At 42.7% G+C, this 14,968-nt stretch overlaps 1 protein-coding gene across 1 annotated transcript in view; it reads right to left on the reverse strand.

Annotated features, from left to right (window-relative positions):
• Positions 1 to 8,411: 8,411 nt before the first annotated feature.
• Positions 8,412 to 14,968, reverse strand: part of PLEKHF1 (pleckstrin homology and FYVE domain containing 1) — a 66,095-nt gene continuing 59,538 nt past the window's right edge. The window contains exon 2 of the mRNA XM_078671311.1: positions 8,412 to 12,013. Within this exon, the coding sequence (XP_078527437.1) occupies positions 11,211 to 11,999 (789 nt within the window). The 5' untranslated portion in view covers positions 12,000 to 12,013 and the 3' untranslated portion in view covers positions 8,412 to 11,210. The remainder of the gene's footprint in view (positions 12,014 to 14,968) is intronic.

Below are 14,968 nucleotides of genomic sequence, written 5' to 3' on the forward strand. Positions count from 1 at the left end.
TATTACCTGAACCCACCTGGAGTTGGTGTTTCTTCTGCCTACAGACCATCTTTGTAACATATAGCAAATAAATCACAGTAAATAGTACTAATACACAGTGGGCCCCAGGGGCGGGCCAAACCATATACTTAAAAGGTGGTAGAAGAACTGCGACTCGAGTCAGGACAATGTTGAGAGGCTGTAGAATTGCTGGAACCACAAGGAACCACCCAAGGTGAGTAGATAGGGACCCCACGAAGAGCGCAAGCAGTGTGTGGAACACAATCACGTGCTCAGTACAAGTCTATGTGCAAGTCGCGGTTGGATTTCTAAAGATTAATAACCCTTCTCAGTGGACCCTGAAGAAACCCAGTGGAAGACAAAAGGGTGGAGAACCATCCCACCCGTGGATACTATGGTACCCAAGTTACCTATCCTGGGAAGCCGGGTGCATAGGTGTGATGTGGTGTCAGAAACTGCAGTCAAACCCAATGGAGGACTTCAGGAAAGTAAGCACAAGGAGATGATGGATGGAGCGCTGAAACGTTTCAGACACTCACCCCAAGTCACAGATTTGGGTTGAATCCATCATCAATCTTTACCTCACTTCGCCATCTCAGTTCCGACCGAGCTATTTGCAAATCAGTCTTGACCCTGTGCCTCATGGGAACAGTCCAGCCGGAACTGCCAAGCCTGGAATTCCCTGAACCGGAAACAACCATCCTGGGACCAGAAAGTGCCACTGCTGGAAGAAGAGAAGTGGCAGTGGAAATCCAAACATGGATTCTTGGTGAGGATTACCTGAACGCAGAGGGGACAGAGTCTGGGTCACTCGAGAGTGACCAGGTACTCAGTAGACGAATGCCCACCGATGTCGGGTGCTTCAGGATAGATGTTGATGACCTTGACTCTGCAGCTATGGGGACTTGTGTACTTGCTGCAGAATTGCCAACAAACATTTGCACTTGCAATAGTATGTGGTGCTCAGGGGTTCAGGTATTGCAGCCCCCCCAAGGGATTCTGACTTCAAACTGGGTGAGAGTGCAGCTCGGGGCCCCAAGACACGCAGAAACCTAACTGTGTTGTTGAAACCTTCAGAGTCTGTAGTAGCTTGGGATCAGCAGACCAGTCAGCAGTGTTGCGGTGCCTTCGAATGCTGGGGAGTGACTCTGTCACTCCAAGGGAGATTGTCTTTGGGTGTCTTGGATGCTCCACAGGCCCTACACGGATCCTGTATCGTGTACAGGCACAGACAAGGCAGCAGACAGAGAGGGAGATGAAGTCAGGCCCAAATGAAGTCCAGCAAAGTCCAGAATGCCCAGACGGTCGAAGTGCAGTGGTTTCAGTTCTGAATCTTGTTTTCGACAAATCTAGGGACCTACACCCAGGTAAGTGCCCCAAGGAAAGCGTTGGGAAGATTCAAGGGACCCTCCCAGAGGAGGGTCTGGATGGGGGGGAAGTTACTCCCATGTCCTTTGTCCAGTTTCCCACCAGAGCGGGAGCCAATGGCTGCCAGGACTGGTTTGAACAGGACTATGCACAGAGACACCAAATGTGCCCCTCATGCAGACTTTCAGGCACTGGCAAGCACACCCACCCAGCCCTAATACACTCAATCCTGTCTGGGAGGTGGTCACACCTCCTTGTGACAGGATGCCTATTGTCCTGCCTTCCCCTGCTCAAACTTGGCTCAGCAGTAGGAGGGAAGAAATGTGTCTCTGGTTGGCAGCATCCGGGACTAGAAGGCTGGTACCGGGAACAATGAGAGCCCAACAGAGGGCTCTCCCGTGGGTGGATCATACCTCCCACACGGGTAATGGTGTGGGGGTATGATTCCAACATGTTTGACACCAAACATGATAGTGTTCGTGGCAGCCATTTTCGAGATGGTCATCGCGCGTCTCACGCAATGCCCCTCTATATTAGTATATGGCTGCTTCACTGGCAATATAAATGGTTATATATTCTGTAATACTATATTAACACCAATATATATGAGAGGAAAGGGTATGAATCTCATTTATATATATATTTATATTATACATCTTGTACATGACTCTGATTATTTGAGCAGACTCAACAACATATGGCCAGGTTAGCCCCTCACTGCATATCTACTATAACTTTTTCAAACACTGAAAGGAACATTATCACCTGAACATTCGCTTTGTGAATGCCTCGTTTGGCTTTAAAATATTGTTCGCTTTGAAATAACTTCTTTTTCATGCCCGGACTGCTCTGACACACGAGGGTCCTATGGATTTCTCCGGCGTATACTTTGAATGCATATCGGAAGAGACACATAGCATTACCTTTCATACTACATTTGACAGTCCGATGACGTCATTTTGTAGTTTTAGTCTCCGATTGGCTCAGGCTCACTGATGTCATGGGTCACATGGATTCCCGTGACTAGCACTAATGGCAGCCGTCTGGAGAGAAACGCTACCTCCCCCTGCCTCAGGATATATCCGGGGTATCGACGGTTAGGTAAGCGTGGTGATATGCAACACGATCTGTGCTCTATCTTACAAAAATGTAATGCTTCCATTCCTCGTCGCATTTTTGATAAACTCTGGGTGTGGGGGCCGATTGATTAATGGCATTACGATCTACTCAGCACGCTGGGGCACAAACATAACTCCCGGTGCTGTTGACCCTGCCTAAATTCTTATTACCTATGTAACTGAGCTCTTTTTTTACAAATACTAGTTCTGGGTAGAGGCAAGCATATTGGGGACCCTGAATAATGCCATGGCAGCTCGAATATTTTGGAGGGTTGAGCCATATACATTTGCCACACTCGGTATTTCGTGCCTTTTTGGGTGGAATACTATACATGTATTTTACAATTCTTTTATACTTCACTCTGAGGACAGATGGAATTTCATTTTATTTTTCATTTTTAGAAACTAGCCCTATTATAATAGCTTGTTCATACACATAATTGATTGCATGTGTGGCTTATTGGGGTGTCCTGTATTTGTTGGTTTTCCAAATGATGACACTGGCCACCAAGGGCAGTTGATGGAAATCCTTATTTTTCTGCCCTCCTCAGGGTATCTCCTGACATGAAGTCGCATTCGCGCTATCATTCTCTTATTACTACTTACAGCTAGACTGATGATTCATGTAATGTGGGTCGTTTTGCTTACTTCTGTTCTGTGTGTATGGTTACATATACGTTTCTCTTTTCCTATTTAGATCATCAGTTTTCTTGTGTTATTTATGCTTCACTGGCAACCAAGAAGAATGGACTCCATAGGCTGCAGGGGTGTCCTGCTCATGCAGGAGCACCCTCTCACTTAGAACCAAGCACCCTTCTTTCAGGATTGTAAAGGCCTGCTATAGGGGTGGCTTAAAGGTTTTAAGTGCAGTGACTCTTAGATATAGTAAACCTATATCTTAAGTAAGTGGTGCATGCACCAACTTACACAGGCTGCAATGACAGAGCTGTAATTCCATTTTGCCTGGTCTCTTGTGGATGGCATAATACATGCTGCAGCCCAATAGAGACCTCTAGGGTACCTATACCCTGGGTACATGTGTACCATATACTAGGGACTGATAAGGGTACCCCAGTATCCAATCTGGAGTGTACCTGAATGCATAGCATAACAGTTTAGGGAGAAAACAAATAGACGGGGGTCCTGATTAGCAGGATCCCAGTCAGACTAGTCAAAAACAGCATTATATCCAGCAAAAAAGTGGGAGTAACCATAAGACGCAGATCCTACTTTCCTACACTCTCCATGTCCATTTCAGGGAAGACAGTATAACAAAGAAATGGTCCAGTAGCACACAATGATTATAACAAAACACAATAGGGAGTTGCATCCACAATACCAATTCTAGAAGTCAAACTTGCAGATGTATCCAGTTTATTTACAATAGATTAGAAACTCTAAAATCTGGCAATGCAGTTGCTCACACATACCCCTATCTGGTATACTAGGCGAGTCCAGCCTTAGATTGTACTCTTGCTGTTGTTTATTAGTGTTTATATGTTTACACTTATGAGGGCTGTTTTACTTTTGGAGGGGTTATATCAGTTATTATAGGCTTAAACCAAAATCAGGACAGCCTACAGTGTACTGGGTACTGCCTAGCACATGCTCACATCGGTCTCGGCTATATGCACAAACAGAAGAAAGGCAATTATATGGAAAATGCATTTCACCCTATCATCTGGTCAGGACATTACTCTCTAGTAGCAAGTTAACTCTTGTTTCTCCGCAAGATTTGTTGCTGAGAATGGGGGGGGGGGCTAAGTTGCAAGAGCAAATAACCTAAGGATCCTAAATTACATAGAAAATGTACTTGCAAAGTTGACAAAGATCACAAGACCACCAGCTGATGACTAGACACATGAGGGGCCTCACACCACAAGAACTTGAGTCTTGTTAAAGATGGAATTTTGTTCATTCAAATGAGAACATTTGAATGGCAGTTTTGAAAAAATTATGTACATTTGATTGTCTGTATCTTCTGGTCAACAAAACTAATCAGTGTGTCTTCAGCATAGTTCTGAATGTGAAGCCAAAAGAGTGAATAAAAAGCACTAGTCGTCTTGTAGAAGTGAATCATGGTTGCTCAAGGATGAACCCATTGGACCCCTTGTGGCAATCGCTTAAAAAAATATAAATTGTTGCACATGGAATGCTCTTCAAAATATTGTGCTAGCCAAGCCAGGACACTGCATGGATGTGATGGAAGCATGACTAGAACATTGTGGGCAACATTGTTGAAGGTTGCCGAAAGGTCTAATAAAACCACGGTGGCACTATTATCATTGACTACTGCCATTATAATATCTTCAAGGATGGAGACTAGAACCAACTGTGTCTAATGCCATGATGGGTCTAAGAGTGAATTACCTTACCTTTGAGTGCAAACATATCAACTTTGATAGGAGCCCATTTGGCAATTACCCTGCCAATTAATACTGATGTTACCCATGAAACATTCTTTCAGAAACTTCATTCTGGTGGAATGGAATAATCCCAAAAAGATACCACATTTAAAGGCCCAGCAGTATCCGTTCACAAAGTCTGAAAATGCATTTCAGATGACACTCTAGATTAATTATGTGCAGATCAACCTTGCCTGCCAAAATCCTGTGGCATTAGCTGTTGAGACCCGAATTATTTTACAACAAAGATTACAGCTCATCATTTGGATCAATTATAACCACAAACTTCAATGTCTGGTATTCTTGGGCTCCAAAACATGAAGCAATTGCTTTCCAGTTTCTGATTAATGATTTTCAGCCAATTTCCCAGCCTAGGCCCGTGCAGGTAAGAGTGTTGGGACGGTGAAGCCGGGTGGGGGGGATTTTGACAGACAACGACAAGGGAAAATTAATTATTTATTTAATTTTCCCTCCTGGTCGTCTGTCGACTCCCCCAACCCAACCCAGCCCCACCGCTCTTACCTGCATGGGCCGTCGTTGGTCTTATTAAGTTGTTCTTGAATTCTAGAAGGCTTTCATGAGGAAAGCATGTGATGATCCCTAAATGTTGATCTTATACTGATGCCTGGGGTGCCAGACAAAAGAGATCAGGCTGTGAATTCTGTGATTTATTTACTCCTTCAATTTCACCTGGAATTGTTTGACCTAAGTTTGATGGTAAGTCAATCAAGAGTCCACAGGCTTGAGAAAAAAGGCCTTTGGTATGTCTGAGAATGGCTGCTAATTTTCATGGTTCTGAGGTGTCTACTTTGAGTGTTTTACATGCTACACCATTAAATCTTTGTCCTGAGCACATGGTCCCTCCCTACTCATTACAGAGATAAGTACTTCCTGTAGCAAGGCCACAAGAAAGAGAAACTGCAAGTCTAAAAGTTCTGGATGTAGTAACTGCATGTTGAATGATTCTTCTTCATATGTCAACCTCTTTTGCTAGAGTCTAGCAACTAGACTTCCCCAGAATCCGTAGACCCGAGTGTTCATTAAGATCGAGTATCAAAAGTAGTTCTCCTCCTTCTGAAATACTTCAAGCAGCTGGTCAGGCTAGAGAATTTCCCATCTGTATTGGTCTTGTCAAATATGGTATTCCCCAGAGCCTTTTTGTAGCACCTACATTGATCAGTCTATATATGAAATCACTGAAACTCCTAATGGTGGAGGTCCTTGTGCCGATGCACCAGCATGCAGACGTGTGTGCTCTGAAAAAGTGCCACTTCAATTTATGAAACTGGTGATCTTCGACCATCCTTATGCTTAATCTAGACAGATCTGCATGTCAAGAGAACCTTAAATCTTTTCTCCAAACCAGGTACTTCCATCACATTATGCAGGCCCTAGTGCTGGCCAGAATCCACTAAGAGAACTTTATGTTGGTGAGCACTCCAGTATAGTCTCTAATTCTGGTGAAAGATGTTCTCCATGTGGAGGCAAGTCTTAAATCTCGTGCAAGAAACCACAGATCTCCACTGGCTCCACCTAAAAGGTAGAACAAAATTCAAACTGGCTTGCATCGCCTTCAAAGCAATACACATAATAACCTAAGAACCTTCACATCTCCCTCACGTTACCTGGTGTCAATAAGGACCTATGAAGTTTACATTGCTTAAAGCCTGTAAACAAAAACATAAAAAACTGTAACACAATCCTTCTCTTGTGCATCGCCTTCCCTATGAACTCTCTTTTAGTCAATTTGAGATGATCTAAGATTCTAATGGTGTTTGAAATACGGTGAAAACCTATTAGTTTAAATGTTACCTTGACTAAACCTCCCTTCACACATAACCCTTATTTTTTCCTCATATTCCTATTCTCTCTTTTACTTTTTCTTGTTCCCACAACATTCACTTCCTCTGATCTTCTGCATATCCTCTAATGTGCTCTCCCCTGTCCCACTGTATATTCTTCTTGCCTTCTCCTTAACTAACCTCTGTATTATAGATTCTACTTCCACTTCTTACAACTTAATTCTACTCAACTTACAGCTCTAAATGTTCCTGTTTGTCTTTAAACTGTTCATAGAGAATTGCTGACTGTAGTCTGTGTACTTGCACAACTAATGTGAGTGAGGCCATATGAACACTCTTGATGATTCTAACTGTTCCTTGTAAGGGATGATCTACATCCCACAATGTTGTTTGTACAGCACACTAGCACTTTTTGGTTCAGTAGTACAGTCTAAAAATTCAAAAACTCAATAAATGTCATTGTTAGATGAGAGAATGTATGTATGTTCCTCTGGGATCCTTTATGTGACCTGGTTTACACACAACCCACATAACTACAAGTTTCCACTCTGTGATCTGGGCATGACTGCCAATCTGGGCACAATAGGTGATAGTCGGGAGGACAAAATATCAATAAAGACCCTGCTAGGGAAGGAGCTGACATGATGGGATAGGCCTCAGCGGTGGCAGACGACAGCACAGGTGTGAATAGGGCTTCCCTTCTGTCACTGGCCACACATTGAGGTTAAGCCCTAGGCACCAACGGAGAGGGCGGGGTCTCATACACCTGAGTGTTTACCGGGTGAGGTGAGGCCAATACCACATATAGGATAGGTGTGAAAATCCCTCTGCCTGTATGGATGTAATATGACAAATACACAATTATAGTTTTTCACGTATGCAGTAGCTTATTGTCAACAAAGGTCCTGAAGAAAGCCTGGGCTATAGGCCCTTTGGGCTGAAACTAGTCAACCACTTTTAGATGTAACTGAAATTGGCCTTCACATGGGCCCTAAATGGTCTCCAAGAATAAAATAATTGATCTGAAATTAAATATGATAAAGATCATGATAATGAAATTTGGTTTTGCTAAATCTAAGTCTGTCCAGCGTCTAGGAGATCAAAGGATATTCATGACTCCAGCTTATCGCTGTCTCGGAATCTGGACAGATTCTAAACTAACGTTTAAATATCAACTTAAAGCCATGGAATGTTGTCACTACATTTTCTGCACCATTTAAGGATAATAAGCAATAGGCTACGTAGACCCATAGGTACAAGTGTGCTTCAGATATTTGGAGCATAGTCGGCACCAGCCATTATCTATGAGTCCCCCACTGGGGTCAAGTTGCATTCCGATCTGGCGAAAATGTAGTCTGGGGCGACATGCACAGTTTTTGGTCTACCCAAGAGCCCTCCGGAAAGCCAACTTCGAATTCAGATTGGGGAATTTAACCACATCTGCTGATGCCCACTTTATCAAGTACTACTTTTGTCTGAGGATAGCTCCTGTTGAGTCCTTAAAAGCTTGTATTTGGAAAGGGGCAACACGTCATTTTTAAATTCATACAAACAAAAGCATCTTAAATTTAAAAACCCTCTCAGAAGAACTGCAACTTAATGAACGCTGAGACAATAAGATAGAATATGGTTATTTTAAATTACAAGTGAAGCATGCAGCAAGAATTTATTCATACACAAAAAAAAAGCGTTTAAAATAATGGACAGAGCACAGTCCCTTTACACTCTCATAAGAGGCCATTTCCTCAACCTTATCTTTATTTGTACAGAAAACAATCTTTGCAGGAAAAATATATTCACCTCAGATTTCTTCTGTTACCATTGAAATAAATTGAATCATGGTGATATTGTTATACGTGTACGTTTTGTAGAGGATGTGGCCAGCATTCTGAGATGTTATCACAGATAATCTGCGTATGTCCACTTATAATGTTTCCCCGAAGAAATATTTTACTCCCATGTATTAACAGGCTTGGAGTAAGGGCACTCAAGGCAGCCTGTTTGCCAGGCATTGTTCGAGAATTAAAGGCCACACTATTCAAATTTTAGGGAGAAACCAAGAGAGAGCGAGGGGAAGAAAGGGCACATCCTTATCCCCAAATTAAATGATTAGACAAGAAAAGGGAAGGACCCAGCATTGGACCCAGATCCAAACACATGGCGGCTCAATGTCAAGCACAGTGGAAAAAAAACCAATAGGTTTTGAAAAAGAACCCTCACCCACCAACCTGGTTGGTGGTATGCTTCATCGTTGGATTCCCAGCTGGGCTGCTGCATGCAACCCAGCTGTGCTGCGACGTCTAAGTTACAGCGGAGCGGGTGATTGCATGCCCCCAACCAGGTTGGAGGGTGAGGGTTCTTTTTCAAAACCTATTGGTTTTTTCCAGTGCGCTTGTCATTGAGCTGCCTTGTGTTTGGATTCCCCTGCTGGGTCAGTCCCTTTTGTTGTCTATTCAAATTCTAGGACATTGCATCAATTGAGTTTCAGAAAGATAAATCAGATAATCACGCACATTGCTTCCCCTTAGTACATAGATCTAAGTTAGATAATATTTCTGCTTAGCAAGTGATTACAGCAAAGGCTTGCCACTATTTCCCTAATTTTGCACTTTAGGTGACTTTTCCAGGTTCTTGGGCACTGACATTTGAATGCTCATTTACTTAGCTAATTATGTATTCCAGTACCCTACTCGTGCACATAGGACTTAACCTGCTCAATCTTAAGATCAGAGAACCAAGTGCTTGTATTTCTGGATATGGCCACCTTGTGCTGTACTTAAGGATCCGCATCATCATGTGAATTTAGAGCGAATATGTACCACTCATTGTAATTAATAAAATACTGCTCTTTTTTTCTCCCGCACAGGGCACTTTGTCCTTGTTATGGATCATTCATTATTGTGTCATGGTGAATATACTTTACTCATTGCAGATCTTGAATTCATGAACTTTACCCTATATTCGGCTACTAGTTTCACCAAACTAACTCCTGGTGAATTTCAATGCATTTCTTATCTTACCTGTTCCATCTCAGGATTCGTTTCTTAATATGCTGTAACTTATGGATCTATGCACTCTTTTCTTCTGTATAGGTCTCCTTATCTGCATAGTGAGGGATTAGCGAATAATTTGTTACAGAGAATATGTATTTCACGCTTCGAATTATGAACTAATGCACTTTATCTTATCTTTGCCTGTTAGTTCCCGATATTATAAACGTACCCAATGGTGTAAATTTATGCTTTATTTCCCTTATCCGTCTCAGTTCAGGATTAGCTTTTATTATGCTACTCCAAGTTGAACATCAGCATAGTCTAATAACATCTGTCTGTAAACAGTTTGTGCAGCTACAGCAGTTTTAACACGTCAACTGCATAGCAAAACAGTCAACGCAAGAAAGATCGTCTTTTGGCATTGGCTATCAGCTTGCTAGTGACTAATGTCTGTCTTTAGGAGGCTTTGTGACCAATTTTTCTGGATTTTAAGATATTTCTGTGAACATTTTAGAACATCCATTAAAAAAACCACTTTCGTGTCCAAGCATTTGATAACATCTGATGACTGCACCCAAAAGGAAGCCTAAAGGTCGAAGATCAGATAGCAAGTTTGACTGTAAATTGCAACTTGATTTTTTTAAATGTTTAGCAAAGCAGAAAAATAATATACATATACTAGAATGAAAACGATACAATTTACCCAAAATCCCGGTTTACAAAATGATGAATACCTAATCATGATGCACCCCAACTGTATAGAGTTTTGCCAAGGTGTCATTGAGAATTGCGGGTTATCTGAAGCAGCTAGAAGGTTTCAAACACAGTCAATTCATTGTCTCTGCAAGGGCAGCAGTTTCCTTTCATATTTTCTGGGTGAAGAGTGAAGCAGTCAGAACATACTTTTCCAATCTCTCCCTCTTGTGAAAATACAATGATAACAATTTATTACCCGGAAGATTGTTTACTCATAGAGCTATACAAGTTACATGTTATATACATAACTACTATTCCATGTTGCCCAAGCCCTTTAGTAATTAAGGGCTTATGTGATGTTTTCACATTAAAAATCTAATATCCCCAAGAAATATCGTCATTGTCTGGTGGCCAGTTATATTGTATGTTTTCTTCCAGAAAATGATTAGATCCACCATAGTTCCAGACAGCCTTTATGCCCACCTTTGGTACATATAGAGTCACTTTACTCTCCCTTTCTCCCATGTCTTTTACAGTCCTCCTTGACTTCAATGTCTTGCGCAGACCTCCCAAAATGCCAACCTCGTATTTTTCGGTCAGAAGCTCATCTGTTTTAGCATCTATATTTTTAATACTGACGTTTTTCTCATCCAATAAGACAATATTAGAATGATAAAAGGCCAGGTTGGCCTCTTTAGGTTTAGTAGCTTTTACTATGATATTGGACGCTTGCACCGACAAAGCAAATTAATTGTTTAGAAAGCTGTAGACACAGAAGACGATTATGATGCTTTGGATACCCTATTATCAGCTATTAATTTCTGCGCATCAAGATGGTGGCACATAAAACTCTGCGGTATATGCATTCATTGTCTCATATTCGTTATCGCTATCATCCTCACTGGATGGGTCGTGCAAGGGCACTTCAGAATGGAAACTCTCCCTCTTGCTTCTCTCTTTTTCCTCTTTTGCCTTTTCAGCCATTAACTCTTTGTAGCATAGGCCACATACCCGCTGTGGCTTTTGATCCAACTTGGGCATCAAAAATCTGAATTTAGAGCATTCTTGGCACACCACAAAACCACACTTGCGGCAGTGGTGACGACGGGTGACTAGTGAAAATTTCTTCTGTGTGCAGCGCATGCAAATATCTGTGGCTCTATCGGGGATCCACGGGGCTGCGTGCTCAGTGGAGGCTGCCTTACCAGTTTTCGCAAGCAGCTGCTTTACACATTGCTCAATGTGTTGGATCCATTCATCTCTCTCTGTCTGGGAAGCTGCAGACACTACAAAAGTCTTCTTGGAAGTTTTGATCATCCACCTGTTCTCTCTGTCTGGCAGGTCCTCCAGGGTCTCTATGGTGACATCCTCCAGAGGAATGATGTTCTGGCAGTTGTACTTCCGCTTGTTAATGACAATGTTTCCATACACCAAGATATCGTTGAAAAGAAAAAACATTCGTGGCTTGGCCTTTTTCCGACACTCTTTCGTCAAAATTCCTTCCCCTATGAGAACCCTTCCTGGTAGAGCCAAGGGTTGTCCTGCAACCCCGAAGCTACTCTCCACAGCACCTACGCGGACAGAGTTTATTTCTGTATTAACAAGGTTGTCGGCCATCTTGTCTGTTTTATCTAGAAAACAAAAGAAGTCCTTGTTAAACAAATAAATACACTGAACCTTTTTACGCAACCCAAAAGATGCAGCATTATGGAAAACAGTTTCTCAAAGAAATACAGATATAACAAGCCCACAACAATTAGTAGGACATCATATCACAAGAAGAACAGGAGGACACTGCCCATGGCATAAGAGCATCAAGTGAGCAACACATAGTGACACCGTCTCTGTATTTATGGAAGTTTTGGAGGAAGGAGTACATTTTGGAAAGAAAGCATGGTACTGCATCACCTTTCTTTACGTGTTCACTACGTGCTTTTGTACCACTCAGTGCACAGCACTGAAGTGGTCCACCGGTGACAAGAGAATAGGCAGATGCAAAGGCATGGGGCGGAAACTGAAAGTGTATAGCAATAACTAGTTTTGATAAGACAGGTAAAGTTATTACATGTACTGACAAAAGGAAATACCCCAACCGTCACTGGCAAGCAATGATGTGTTAGGGAACTAGGAACTGAAAAGCCAAGGCTTGAATCCATTAATAATGTCCAGCTTGTCCTCCAGGTGCTACGAATAGAGGAGGAAAGGTCCAAGGTGGTTCAGTTACTGAAAGCACATGATAATTAGCTCTAGAATGATTAAACTGTGATGAGTAGTTAGTGGGCTTCAGCTACAAGAAAATATTTTGCATGTCCTCCATGGGTGAGAAAAAGCTCTAAGGGAAAAGAGTAAAGGGTAGGACTTTAGGGAAAAGTCAAAAGCGAGGAGTACCATCAGTGTGATTTAACCTCACGGCTCGGGACCGGCTGGCATCAAGGCTGAAACTGAAAAGCTGGACAAAGTACCTGGTAATACGCCCACTTTTTTGATGAACTACAGGCTACTTACCAGTACATAAATGCCCAGGTGCCAAAATATGCCCCGCACACTGGTGACCATGCAATTCTCTTATATTCAGCTATCCACCATCAGGCAAAGATTCCCACTGTCTTTGCGCTGCTGCTTCTTGCGGTTTGGGAAGCAGCACAGGATTAATGGACACCGAGAACAACAATAGGTGCTGAGCTTCGTTGTACCACACATCCACACCAGCACAGTGCTGTGCTGATGGGGTAAGTAAAGGTAAAGTGAAAATACATCATTAAAGATCCCCCTGCACCTCAATCACAGTTATGTTGCCTTAGTGTATCTGACTAGGCAGAATCCTACTGAATTACTGGCTACTAGGTCTCTAAGCTAGAAAGAAAGACTACAGTTGGGAGCAGACTACACACGCCAGAGTTTTAGCCGGAAGGGGAAGTTTAGAGTTATGTAAATAGTTCTTACGTTGATCAGCAGTTCTAAATGATACCGTGAGATGGGGGGGTAAAGAAAACCTACTTCTCGGGGACATAAGCAGGCAGAACATATCAACTGGTGAGGTGGATGTGGGAAGGAGAAGTTGATTGATGAGAGCATGGAAGATGGGGTAGAAGGGAGGGCCCAAGTGCTAGGAAGAGTGGGTCAAATGGAGCACCTAAAGTGGTGGTAAATTATGGGAAATTGCAAGGAGCAGTGTAAAAAGGAAGGGTAAAGTTGCTATAGAGTTGATTTTGACTGAAGGGACTTTGGCAAGGACTTTACAAAAGGGCTGTTACATGAGAACGCATGACAGTGAAATGGTGGTATAGGGTAAAAGTACATGTTAATAAACGTAAAATGACCACAGAAAAAGACTTTTCTTGGTTTATAATCTGTTCGACTCTGTCTGCATCAGCTTGGCATGATCTGTCCTTTCAAATCTATATGAAAATCACACCAGACATATTTTGGTCCCCATACTTTCTTTAATCTACAAGACTGAACTATTTCTTTCTAATCACCTCACAACATGAAATCCCCTTTAAGTTGATGTTTGGAACTACTTGATGCACTTACAGAAACCAATATCCCCTCAGTTCAGTAGTCAAAAGTGAAGATGGCAGGTTTCTCTTGGAAACATACCCCCAAAGTAATGCCAGCTCTACCAGCAATGAGTAATAAAATGATTGAACTTTCAAGTATCGGTATATTATCCACAAAGCTCCATGCGACCAACAGAACACCTTTCCTGGTGACAAACAGACTGCTGGACTTCAACTGTTTGTGTAAAACCGCCCTCTAGCCCCGACCTCCCTAAATCAAACAGCAGCCACTTAAAGAATGCAGGGAAAATATGTTATAATTCAGAATAGAGTCTCTGGCCTATTTTTTCTAGTTTAGTCGTTGTTCTCCACTCTCCTTAACCTAACCAGCCCATTTCACTGACAATACTAGATTTACAATACCTGCGGCTTGTCTGCATTGTTTTTTAGGTCGAGCGAAGCATGCTCTACACCTTCTGTTAAGTTAGTAGACACCCACACACGCCCACCGCTTTTTCATTGGTTGCTTGGTCTGCCTTTACAGATTGCATTGCTTTCGTGGAGAATAGTGTCCATTTGGCCCACCTAGTGGCTGTTTTGTTCCCTCCCTGGCGACTGGCCCTGCTACATGGAAGCTTTCCCAATGGGTCATATGTTTTGTTTCAATTGACTATTTTTTACTTTCGCCAAAGCTCGCTTGTATTTTTTAACCTCCCGCGCCATTTGTTCCAACCCCTCCCCGGCCTCTCTCCCGCCCTGCTTTCATGTTCCCCCGCTCCTGCAGACGACACTGCTGCCAGTGTAGCAGCATTTTTTAAATAATATGGTCCTACCCAGCTGCACTTTACAGGCATCTTCTGCAACAAATGCAACTGACGGAAACCATTCCAGCAGCTGCGCCACCTCGAGCAGAGCATGGGGGGTGGGGGCGGCTTCACTGCAATAATGTGCCGCCGGGTAGGAGGAAAAGTTAGGTTTCTGTTTCTTCACTGCATGGGTGGATTTCGGTGTGAAACAGAGCAATATGGCCATACCACGAAGAGTGATTACAAGCTTCAATGGGCACCGACATACGGCATAGATTAG

The sequence above is a fragment of the Lissotriton helveticus genome, chromosome 12 (genome assembly GCF_964261635.1).
Source record: "Lissotriton helveticus chromosome 12, aLisHel1.1, whole genome shotgun sequence".
In the NCBI taxonomy this organism is placed as follows: domain Eukaryota; kingdom Metazoa; phylum Chordata; class Amphibia; order Caudata; family Salamandridae; genus Lissotriton; species Lissotriton helveticus.